This window comes from Pristiophorus japonicus, chromosome 6, assembly GCF_044704955.1.
Source record: "Pristiophorus japonicus isolate sPriJap1 chromosome 6, sPriJap1.hap1, whole genome shotgun sequence".
Classification (NCBI taxonomy): Eukaryota; Metazoa; Chordata; class Chondrichthyes; family Pristiophoridae; genus Pristiophorus; species Pristiophorus japonicus.
In genome coordinates this window covers 10,056,581-10,069,182 of record NC_091982.1, presented here as the reverse complement: position 1 = coordinate 10,069,182, position 12,602 = coordinate 10,056,581, and the positions used below count along the sequence as shown (strand labels likewise).

At 37.5% G+C, this 12,602-nt stretch overlaps 2 protein-coding genes across 14 annotated transcripts in view; one reads left to right on the top strand and one right to left on the bottom strand.

The window, feature by feature from the left end:
- The window catches only part of dlg3 (discs, large homolog 3 (Drosophila)), a 779,594-nt gene extending 776,138 nt beyond the window's left edge, over window positions 1-3,456 (top strand). For all 6 annotated transcript variants that reach the window (XM_070882612.1, XM_070882613.1, XM_070882615.1 and 3 more), the window contains one exon: window positions 2,061-3,456. In XM_070882612.1, coding sequence (XP_070738713.1) covers window positions 2,061-2,167 — 107 coding nt within the window. In that variant the 3' untranslated portion in view covers window positions 2,168-3,456. The remainder of the gene's footprint in view (window positions 1-2,060) is intronic.
- Window positions 1-12,602, bottom strand: part of tex11 (testis expressed 11) — a 454,209-nt gene that overhangs the window by 62,017 nt on the left and 379,590 nt on the right. For 7 of the 8 annotated variants that reach the window (XM_070882603.1, XM_070882605.1, XM_070882610.1 and 4 more), the window contains one exon: window positions 11,960-12,539. The exons of the other annotated variant lie outside the window; for it this stretch is intronic. In XM_070882603.1, coding sequence (XP_070738704.1) covers window positions 12,468-12,539 — 72 coding nt within the window. In that variant the 3' untranslated portion in view covers window positions 11,960-12,467. Of the gene's footprint in view, window positions 1-11,959; window positions 12,540-12,602 lie in introns of those variants that run through there. 8 annotated transcript variants of the gene reach the window in all.

Genomic DNA, 12,602 nt, shown 5'->3' with positions numbered 1-12,602 from the left:
TAATATGTTGACATAAAAATGTTGTTTAGAATTTCCCTTCTCATGTTTTTCTCTCAAACATTCTCCACAATATTAATCCCTCCTCTTATCACAAAAAGTGTTGAATTATTTGAAGGTACTTTGCAATTAAAAAGCGGGAAACAAACTTCATTGTGTGCTCAATTTTTAATCTCATATTTCAAACATTTATATCAAATCGAAATTTTACATTATCAGTTTAATTTAAGTATTTTCTATGTCTTTCTCAAAACAAATAGTGGATTACTTTACAGTTTTTTGCAATTTGTATATACCATCACATAACTCCTGAGATTCGTTCGGACTATAGGACAGACAAAATAAAATGGTTTGTGTTTTTCCCCTTTTTTGATTCTCTTCCTAATCGTCTTAATATTTTTTAAGTAATATGTAACACCTACAAATCCTCCCTTGCCCTCCCCCTCCTCAACAGCATGGTTGTGTAAAGCTGCTCACTTCAGTCGATCATTCAAAATCAAACATTGAGAAATTTCAATTTTAAAATGTTTTAAGCAATTCAGAGCCTCTTTAAAAACGTTTGGACTTCAAGACCTGGTTGAAGCTTGTTTAGATGAGGAGAAAATTGATTTTTGCTTGTTTCCTCCAAAATCATATTTGAAATTTAATGGCGAAAAAAGTATTTTTAACACATTTTTGGGGAAAAGTTCATTAAAATTAATTCTGTCAAGTCTCATTGCAGTGTTGACAGAAGTTGCTCCAAGTTTCTCTTTCCCTCTTCAATGCTGTCATTAAACATACAACAACAAAAAAATAAACTCTTAATTCCAAATGAAGCTCAAATAAGAAGTGAATAAAGTGGTTAAACTTCTCAAGAAGGCGGTGAGATTATCCCCAGCCTTGGTGATGAGTTGGGATCAGTTTTGGAGAAGTTGTTTCCTCTTCTGCCATTCCCTCCATCTCTCACAGACTCTGAGGTACAAACGGGGGCACAAACTTTTTCCTCTCTCTCATAACATGATTTAAATAACCCTGATAATTTTCAAAAAGGGGACAACACCTGGTAAAATTTAACTGGCACTTACACGGGACATTCATCATCACTTTCCCATATTTTCTCCCGGCTTTAAACAATTTTCTGATTTTGCTTTTATATTCCACCATGAGCCTAAAAATTGTTTGCTTTAATGACCATTGTACATGTGCTGCGCCTCCACCTGTGTTGTTCCAAAGTGCGGCTGCCGCTCGTCTCTCTCTCCCTCTGACCCTATCTCCCTCTAACACGGACTCTTGCTCTCCCTCCCTCTGTTTGTGTCCCTGTCTCCCCATGTCGCGCTTTCTATGTGCATCTCTCCCTCTTTTCCTGTTTGTTTCATTGTCTCTCTCTGCAAAGAACAAAAGGAAAAGCAGAGAATCAGTGTCCGTTCAGGAGGGAGCTTTGCTCCCATTTTTTAAAATCTGAAATCCAGTCACTGTGGAAACATGAATTCTTTCTCTCTGAGGGGAAATGCTTCTTGACAATGCCTTCCTATTTGTGCTCTTGAGATAATGAAGGTGTTCATATCAGACACCAGCTCCACTAACCTATTCGCAATTAAATGAATGCCCTTAGAGTTCCCGCTCAGTGTAATCCTGAGTGATAATAGGTTTTAGAAGAGATGATTAAATTAAGCTTTGTTGGTGGATGTTAATAATTTTTTTTTTGACCAATACTGTAAGAAGCGCAGGGAATCTCTCTCCCACAGTATCGTTTCCTTCACCCCCCCGCCCCCCCCAACAGACTCTCTCTCTCTCTCCTCCTCCCTCCCCCCCATGGCAGAAGCACCCGTGCAGCTTAGGGGGAACAGTGGAAGGATGTTGTGGCAATAGAACAGGTACATTGCAGATTCATTCGGATGCTGGCTGGTATAAGGAATTACAAATATGGAAAAAAGACTTGAAAATCCATCTCTTATTGCTTAGTTATGGTGTACAAATCTGAAAGGTCACTGTTTGTGTTTCAAGCAATTTCTATTTGTTGCAGATTTCCAACAATTGCAGCATTTTGCTTTTTATACACTAGTAATATTTTTTGTTTTCCACAGCCATTGTACAGGGAGATTCATTAGAGGAGATCTACAACAAAATTAAACAGGTCATTGAAGAACAATCTGGTCCCTACATCTGGATTCCTTCATCTGAAAAACTCTAAACATGCCCCAACATTTAGAGAGAAGATATTATTGGGGGATAAATCCTCCTTTTAAGATATGTTGCATATCGAGTTTTATCTTTCTCATTATGTTATTATGAATTCTCACCGTCGCTGTGGCTGTTTCCATACTGCATGGTTTTTATGGAATTCCATCAAAGACATGGAAATGCACACCCGAGTATTTTAAAGAACATCTTCAGGAAACAGGACCAGGATTGGTAATGACTTTGTACGTTTGTATTACCTGAAGATCAGCTACGAGAGTTTCATATGGACTAAGCGGTGGTTTTAAAGAAGAACCAGTGTTCACAGGGGATTCTGTTGGTACCATTCCTTAAAAAGGATCTTTCTGAAATTTCCTAATGCAGATGGGTTTGAAAGGAGAAGAGAAAACCTCTACACTTCTCTATGATTACACATAGCAGCGCTTTTAAAGACACACGTTGTATACAATCCCTCATCTCAGGAGGAGAATGAAGAGAATGAAAATCAGAAAAGAATTTTAAATCATGATTGTGGTACTGTAGATGAAAATATAAAAGAATGATTTTCAACATATTAAATTGCACATTGTTTTACACATCAAAACATGGTTGTCTGCATGGACATTTTACAATTTTTTTTGCTGTTTTACAAAAAAATAAATATGATTCCAGTAAGATCTGACAGGTGAATGGTAAAGAATATGTAAATTGCTCAAATTGATGCTGTTCATGTGGCTTTGTACGAATGAAATGTTAGAAATGTATTTTTTGTCTTTGTCTAAAATTCCTATCCCTTTTAGTGAAATCAATCATTCTCCTTTGAACTGGATTTAATTTGAATTTGTAGTGGTCAGGAAACCTGCTTTCTACATTACTACACAACTACAAATACCTTTACGTAATCACAAATCAGTGCTATTTTTCTTGTCAATACACAATGCGAGTCCTTCATTCCTTTCATGTATTTATATATAAACATATTGTTGCACAATATTTCCCCTTAATTGAGGAACCAAGGTAATAGCTGGAATTTCTGTTTTGAAGTTCCCCAAAATGAAAGTAAAACAAACCTAATGGAATGAGGAAGATGTACGTTGTAACCTTGAAATTCTGTGTTAGCAACTGAGCATGAGGTTCTGGGATAGTTTGGCTTTCTTCAAAGGCAGTATTCATCATATGTTTTTTGATCTGATATCTAAATTGGTCAGAATGGATGCAAATCTTTGTAGTGAAAATTTTTACTCTTTACAAAGGTTCTGGATATTTTATTTGGGGTGAATTAGTAGGGGACAGAAATAGGGGTTTATTTGTTCGTGGTAAAGACATGCCATTGATGTTTGAGATGCAGGATGTAATTTTTGAAATGTATGCAAACCACATGAATATGCTGCATCTTTGGACATTAGTGATCATTGCTTTAAATAGATACTCAAGTATGAAAAGAGTTCAGAGAGCTCTTCAGCTGCCACAGTTCCTCTTGCATTAGGTTAGTCTGTTCATCTTTGGAGCATAACTTCTATTACTGGATCTGTCGCTGACCTTGGTTTAAATTTAATCATAGTGATCATTTCTGCAATCCATAAGATATCAATGTTGCATGTAAAATCAACAATTATTTATACATAATTTTAGTGTAAATAGTCAAGCTGCAACTTTGATCAACAAGGAAGTTTATCCAGTAGATATTCCCCACAAGGTGACTGTGTCAACACATAAGTGCAGTTATCCCAGGCCTTTTATATGGATTACTGTATGATGTACAGCTATTATTACCTATTACACTATACTGCAAAATGTTATTTTCTAATGGTAGTTGGAACAGTATAGCACAACAACAAAAGGGGTAGGTAGATAGGAAACATTGCTGAATGGTTTGAGGGTTAGACAGGAAGCCTTGCCTGGCTTCCTTTTTATTTAGTCCAACTCTTGTATAATAGTCTTAAAGATATTGATTCAGAGACTAATGTGTAGTAAATGATTCATGTCCCTATAGTTTTGGGCAGAAGGGGAGATCAAGTGCCTATGTTGTAACGCTGAAGACCATTCTGCATTGGATTCATTTCCCCTCTCTACTGCAGTACAGCAGTATCTTTCGAATGCTCCACTTTGTGGTTGGGTTTTGCTTCCTTCCAGATATGCAGATTATAGGAAATAGGCTTTATATTTCAGGCTGTGATTTTTCAATTAAGCATATTTTAACTCTCAGGGTTTCCAATGGAGTAACTTTGATAATTGGCCCAAGCACAGTAAATATTTCCACAAGTAGGATGATGAGGCTTGTGTGCCTGTTCTGAACTAGGCCAAGTCACTGTATATAATAATAGCAATGAGGTCAGATTGGAATGATAACTTCCATTTCATGAGTGGAAGGATTATACTTACCAAGATATTGAAGATGGACTCTACTCCTAACCATCCCTGTATTTTTTTGTAGGGTGAATATTTTACTTTCTTCCATCATAAAAACTAGTCTTTCATAAATTTATCCCAAAGTAGACTAGCAACCAAGCAGCAACATTGAAATGGACTAACATTTTGATCCAGTTTCAATGGTTGCCTCCAGATTTCTACACTCTTAGCCATAGTCATGCTTCCACAGTTCACATTTGCTTAATATTACTAGGTGATAATGGATTATTGGTTGTCCAGAAATTAAAGTCCTACAAGTAGTAAAGTACTGAAGTATACTAAAGACCAATGTGGCAGATAGCACATCCCAGTGAAGTGTTAATGCATTTTGTACAGAGAAGACAGTAAATTGACACTGTTTGATGGTGCAAAAGAAGTCAGAAAGGGTCCTCAACTTGCACTCTCTAAGCAAAAGGTAATTCCACCCAATAGTTAGTAAAAATGAGCTTCACTGGTCTTCCCTTTACATTTTTTTGTCTTTTTTTTCTTCCATGATGAACAGTTAGCTGTTGGACCTCCACTAATTCCTCCCAGTGATCCCGATAAATCTTTTTTTTAGTATCTCTTTATTTTGTTATTTGCATCAATGAAACCTGTATTCATTTTCTGTTTTAATTTTTTAAATAACCACGGCGTATTAATTTATCTGCCCCATTTGTTTAAAATTTATTTTGCCACATCATTAAACACTTTATATTTTACCTGTCATTTTAAGTGTTATAAACCCACATTATAATTTCTCTGCATGTTAAGGCCAAACTAGAAGTTCCTCTGCTAACTTGTTTTTGTGCAAGATTTGATCCACAAATTGCTTACATTGCCACAGTTACTAAGTTCAGTGGCATTTGCTTTTCCTGTACCCCTCCTACTCAAACCTGCACTGTGCAGCCTGGTCTGTTGTGTGATCTCCTAGGCCGAGAAATTACACTCTGCTTAATGTGTTTGTTTGAAGTTACTTTATCCATTGTTGTAACAAAAGCATTAACCAGTTTATTTTTAAAGTAATATTGCAGTGTAATTTCTAAGCTTAAATGTGCTGGATACCTGCTGGCCTGCTCCAATTGATGAGGATTATTTTCTTGTACATGCACAGTTATAAATGCATAAAGGAAGAAAATCACAGATTTCACCTAACAGGCCAGGAATGCACTTGAACACACAGGGCAGAGAATACTTTAAAAAAAAACAAGGAAATTAAATAACTAATAGAGTAGAAAAGTTGAAACTAAATTAAACATTAGGGTAATGGGAGGGCTACCTGTCTATTTCAATTTATTCTACTTTGATCACTATTTGCAGCACATAGTGACAGATGGGAAGGAAATACAGTCTTTAAAGAGAGAGAATCTGTTTATAGGCTGGAATTTCTAATCTTGACCAATCTTATTACATAGTGCTAAAGTATTCAAAAAAAATTTAAAGGGAAAAGAAAATGTTTTATAACTGAAGTCATGAGACATTTTTATTTGTACCTCGCAGTAAAGTACAAGCTGTAGAGAATATATTTTAGAAGATTTGAGGCAGCTGTAGGTATTCAAAAGTGGTATTTTAAAATGTTTTAACTAGTGCTTGCAGCACTGTTGTAAGATTTTTTTTCTCTTAAATTGAAGAAATTTCACTATTGGACCAAGACACAATTGGGATCACAGTATATTTGGCAAATTTCCATAAACCTTACAATTTCCAATAACCAGTAGCTTTCAAACAAAATCGCTGGAGATTCATCCCATTTCTGTCATCACTGCTCAATAGTTCTAGCCAGCTAATATTCAATACAATTGATTCAAAGGGCTAAATTCTGCACAGTCACAGCATCTATGAGCCAGATTTTTAATTACAATGAGAGGGAGAGTTTGAAAAAAATGTAATCAATGGAATTCTTAGCGGTGAAATGCTTAAGAATATTGATGGTCTGATTTTTGATCATTTTGAAATGTAGCCTACACAGAATGTCACTAACACATCTTTGTCGCTCTGCTCTGTGTGCAGCAAACGATGCTGTTTAGGTTGTAATGGTGTGGAATACTGTACCGAGATTGTTATGTAAATGGTGTTGAATTCTGTACCAGGATATTTCAGGTCTAACTAGGACCTCAACTGACATGGGCATACAGTGAGCATACAAATTCATTTAGTGTAGGCTATCATGCTATTGGGAATAACACAGGAAAAACTCATGGAGTCATATGTTTTATTCAATGCTTTTTCCATTATTATGTGCAGATCAACACCAAGTGTGCAGGGATCACCAAGGGCCTGATAGTACAATGTAGAGAAATAATATCTGTATTAGTAACACCTCTTTTCTTAGTAACTGTGATATATTACTTGCCTTTGGTTACTGTTGTAATGAAAATTCACTTACTGTTCAGGTGCAAACATACTAGCTTTTACTTTATTGGTGTATGAATAGGCAAATAAACAGTCTAATGGATTAGTATACTACACACACACATTCAGATGAGGTGTTCATAATGGCCTGCAGGGGCTTCAGTTCCATATATGCGCACTTCTTATGTTCAGATCAGAAATTTGAAGGACAGCTAAATTAAATCTTACCTGTAGTTGGTGTGGGATAATTTTATTGTTGTGTTCATTTTTGTGCCCAGCAGAGTAAAGGCTGCCGAAAAAGTAGACCAGCCTGGGATTTCAATCCTTGGGTCATAAACATTGTGTATTTTGTTTAAGGAAATGTAGCTGTGGTTGGGAACTTCCTGTGGTAGATTAGTAGTCCTGATGCAGCCATCCTTTCCCCCAGTTCTGCAGTTACATGTGAATGGTCTGATATTTTTTTTTAAACTCCACATTTTGGGATTGGTTTTCTGCAATTCAGGAATTGCAATAAGAAGCTGCCGGGTTACAGATGTAGAAGAGTTTGTTATATACTCTTTGATGCATAGTATTTCCCTGATTACATTGTGTGGAATAACTTTAGGGTTCCAACTGTTGGAATAGTGGCAAATCAAAGGAATAACATTTTATTCCCGTTTATTTAAAAAAAATTATCAGCTCTGGATATAAAAATAAAACCTGTTTACTTTAATTAAAATTGAGTTAAATTGTTGCTGTCTCTATTTTCAAAACCTCCCAAAATTAGCTGGATTGTTGTTTACAAATATAAAGGTAATTTTTTCTTATTTCCTCCATCCAAGTCATAAGTCATCACCTTGCTAAATAAATAGTAACTATCAACAGTAGGGGTGTCCAAACTATTGTCTGTGGGCTACTGACAACCCAGCCCTCAAATCCCTGGCAATTCAATGCTACATTGGCTTTTATTACTCACTGGCTAGTCCTATTTGAATTTTGTGATGTTAAACATATGAAAAGGGCTCTTTCTGCTGTTGTCTAATTAGTGGATACATTCCAAATCAGAATACCAAGATCTGTTAGCATCAGCAGCTTGAGATCAATGCAAACTAATGGAAACATTGTAAACTTATGTGCCTCAAGGTTCCACAATACACGAACAAAAAGCTTGGACACCCCTGTTCTATAGTTAAACAAAAAATTAGTGCGCTTTAACACTCACTCTCTATAATAAAGTACAGGTAGAGTTAGCAGCAAATATTATTGCTTACAGACCGTTTCAACCTCTCTTAAAATTAAAATCCAAGTTCCCCTATTGGCTCAATGGGTAAATGTACATCTATTAAACTGCAAAGACCAGAAGGTCCTAGGTTTGAGTCCTAGTCTGTGCTGAGTTAGCTGATCTCAGCAAGAACACAGGTTGCATTTGGCTTCAGCATATCTAGGTTTGGGAGGCAAAAAATAGCTGGGATTCCTGATCCGATTTCCTGTAGCCTGGAAAGTGCATGTGTGGGGACAGGGCCGGGTTTGTGATACCTCATGCTAAACTGCACAGGCTCCTGTGTGAACCATGCTACTTTTACGAAGAATCAGAGAATGGCATCCGTAGTCCTGTATCCCATCAAGATTTAGCATTTTCAAGAGTGGAGAAGAGCAAACTGGAGGAAGAAACATCAAGAAAAAATAAATCTTACGCAGCAGGTGTTTTGTGCCAATTGATCAGATTAATTTCTATTTGACACCAAGCCACATGAGATATTAGGACAGATGACCAAAAGCTTGGCCAAAGAGGTAGGTTTTAAGGAGCATCTTAAAGGAGTACAAAGAGGCAGAGAGGTTTAGGGAGAGAATGCCAGAGCTTGGGGCCAAGGCAGCGGAAGGCATAGTTGCCAGTGATGGAGCAATTAAAATAGGGGATGGGCAAGAGGCTAGAATTGGAGGAAAGCAGAGATCTTGTAGGGCTGGAGGAGGTTACAGAGATGGAGAGGGGTGAGGCCATGGATGGAGGGATTTGAAAAAATTGAGGTGTTGCCGGACCTGGAGCCAATGCAGGTCGGCATGCAGAGGGGTGATGGGTAAAAGGGACATGGTCCAAATTAGGATATATGCAGCAGAGTTTTGGATGAGCTCAAGTTTATGTAGGGTGGAATAGTCAAGACTAGAGGTTAAAATGGCACCACAAGAGGAGGTTCCTCTGCTTTCACTATCAAATTCAATTAATGAAATATTAATTATTTCATCCCCCTTAATCTCTTTCAAATCCAGCTCTTGATCATCCAAATGTTTTTGGTCAAATGCTTGCTACCATTGTCAACATCGTTCTTTCCTCAAGCATTCTGCTCCTGCTCCCCACCACCCCTCTTCAAAACTGATGTCATCATAGACCTCCTCCTTAAAAAGTCTGGCTTCTCTTAACATCCATCCCATCATAAACTACCCCTTCCTCTGTAAGGTCCTTTGTGCCCATCTCTGTAGTCACCCTATTCAAATCCCCTCAATTTATTTTCCATTCCGCCCACAGCGCTGAAACTGCCTTGATCAAAGTCACCAGTGATCCTCTGTGATTTTTGACCACGATGCATTACCTCACTTCGTCCTACTCAACCTTTCTGCAAGGTATGATACAGTTAGCAAACCATCCTCTTTGACTGTTTTGCCTCGGTGGTCTAATTCCAAGAGCTGCTCTCACTTAGTTTGACTCCTAACTGTCCCAGTAGTCATTAGATCACCGGAAGACCAATGACAGAGTGCAAGGAACTATCCATGGTCCTTTTCCTCAATTACATGCTAACCCCTCAGTAACATTATCCACAGGTATGGGTTCAGTTTCTATATGAATGCAGACAATACCCAGTTTTATCTATCCGCTACCACACCTTCATTCCATGACCATCTCTACTGTCACACTGTCTACCTGACATCAAATTGTGGATGAGATAAATACATTTTCAACTAAACACTGAGGAAAAAAGAATCCATCTTTTTGGTTTTGCCAGAAACAGCATATCCTTACCTCAGACAACATTTCCCATTCCTTGACTATTCGCACAGGCTGAACTAGATGATAACTTCCTTTATTTTGAGCAGAGCATCAAACCTGTCTTATTTGTCACCACGATCACTTAATTCCACCTCTACAATATTGCCTACGTTCCCTCACCTTCACTGAAACCTTTAGCCATGCTTTTGTCACAAGGCTCAATTTCTCCAATATTCCACTTTCACAGCATTCAGAGTGGTACTTGACAAAGACCATTTCATCCAAAAGGCTCCCACCTGTCCCACTTGAGCATCATCCCTGTCCTTACTGGCACCTTGTATGCTAATCCACTAATTAATAAATCCTTGTCTTTGTTTACAAATCTCTTTATGACTTTATCCCATCCAAACTCCTCAAATTGCTTTGCCTCATATCCCAGCACGTGCACTTTATTCCGGTGTACCCATTCCTCTCACTGTTTATCCATTAGTGGCAGATCTTTCAGCCACCCGATTCTCTGGAGGTCCCTTCTTAAACCATGGTACCGTTTTTCATGCACTGTAAGCCTTTTCGACCATGTATACTGCTTGCTTCTGTAAAACGCCTTGGGATACGTTATTAAAAATACTATAAAAATGCAACTTACTGACCTTGCCACAGTTTTCAATGAAGTTGATCACTCCATTCTCCTTCGCTGCTCTTATGTAGTCTACCTCCAAGGTACTGATCTACCATAGTGCCAATAGTTTGTCCTCCCATACCTGCAGGCACCTCTGGTGTGCCCCAGGGCTCCAACTTTAATGCCTTCAACTCTTCATTTACACACAGCCCCTAAGTATCATCCACAAGCATGGGGTCAGCTTTCATCTGTATGACGGCAACATCCAATTTTACCTCTCTGCTATCACCATTGAACCCACAATTATTGCTCTGCTGACCACCTATCCAAAATCTAGTTGTAGATGAGTTAGAACTTTCTAAAGTTCAACACTAGTCACTGTTTGGGATCTTTGGCCATTTTTTCACAGTAAGAACTTGGACATGAACTTATGTTATGGTTCTTTTTTTTTAAAGCAAAAAGTTGACTAAAAGTGGTTAACTTACTAAGAGAGCCCCTTTTTGGGTTACGGACAGGTAAATACTACATCTGGTTATTCAGAAAGACAATTCACATCAGCTCAAAACATTTTTTGATATCAGTGGGAGTTGTGAGAGTGGCTCTTAAAAAGAGTCAATCAAGCAGCAGAAAACTGTAAAGTGAGTGAACCACCATCCTGGCTGGTAGGGTAAAGTACATTGTGCCTTTAAGTTGAGTTGCTATGTTACATTATGAGCATAGGAACAAACTGGCCGATCCATTGAGAAAGCAGCAAAAAAAGTCTTATGTCCTAACCTGGCCTAAAACTTGTTCATATTTCAAATGGGCACCATATTAAAGCTCAAAGAATTCCTAATTAAACAATGTGTCATTGTAATTGTGTGGATAGTAGATGTTTTTCATCTGTTTTGTGAAATAGCATACACTGAATGTGCTCGTGAAATCTTGGAATAAATGTCAACATAGCTAGAACTTTATGTTTAGGTCAAGCACAAAAGAGCTTTTGCAGATGTATCTTGGCATATTGGTTTCAATTCAAAAGACATAAATTGAAACCCACAAAAATGGGTAACAGCTTCTCGTGGCAGCTGAAATCTCACAAACCGGAATGAAAAAGTGACTGTAACCTGATCACGGTATCTCTGGCAACTGAAAGAGAAGAGGCAGTATAATCTGATTGTGCCCCTATGCAAACAGTGAACAACATACCAGCTGCACCCCAATCCTGTGTGAGTGTTATTTATCTGAAACTGGCCAGACCAAAAATATTATCCAAACATCCACATGTCTGTGATGATGTAGCAAGCTTACCCCTGATTTATTGCAAAATGTTCTCAAAATGTCAACAGCTATTGTTTTCTATGCCCTACTGTTCTGAAATTCCCTTCAAATCTAAGGTTTAGGAGATCTGATTTTGGGAGGGGGGGGACTTGGTTTGTAATGTTCCCTTAACAGAGACACCCAAGCAATTTTTAATGCAACTGTCATTCATTCAATGGAAAGGCTGAATTTATTTTAAATATTTGTGTCTGTTTAAATAAGGTCATCTATAACATTCATCTCATACTCTGACACAGTCTAGCAGAAAAACATTTACAATGCTGAGCAAATGAAATCAGTCTGAAGCCAAATGTTTGTTTCCTAATAAATCTCACATTCATAAACATTTTCTTAAAATATGTCTGGAAACCAGCGTATTAGTTACAAATTTTACATTTACAACCCAAAATACGACAAGCTGTTCCTAAAGCACTATCTTTGTTGTGTAGTAGTATTTTGTGGCTATTGCCCTACATATAACCCAACATCTCTTCTCTAACATTCTCTTGATTGGACTTACCATAGTTTGGAACAGATATGAAATTACTGTGAATATGGTCAATACAAAAGAAAAACATTCTTAAATGAACAAATGGAATGGATAATTTAGATATGAACTCGCTATTATAAAGAAGTGCTACACCCACATTCCTGATGCATCCTATGTCCACTGAATGGAAATGCCTTACTTTTCTGTTACTCTTCAATAGGGAGTACCTTCTTTTCTCTATCCATTCTATCCAAAATTTCAGTGTAGAGACCCATCATCTATCAAAACACAATCAAATATGTGTAACACACAAGTTTTCATCTTCACGATACTCCATACAG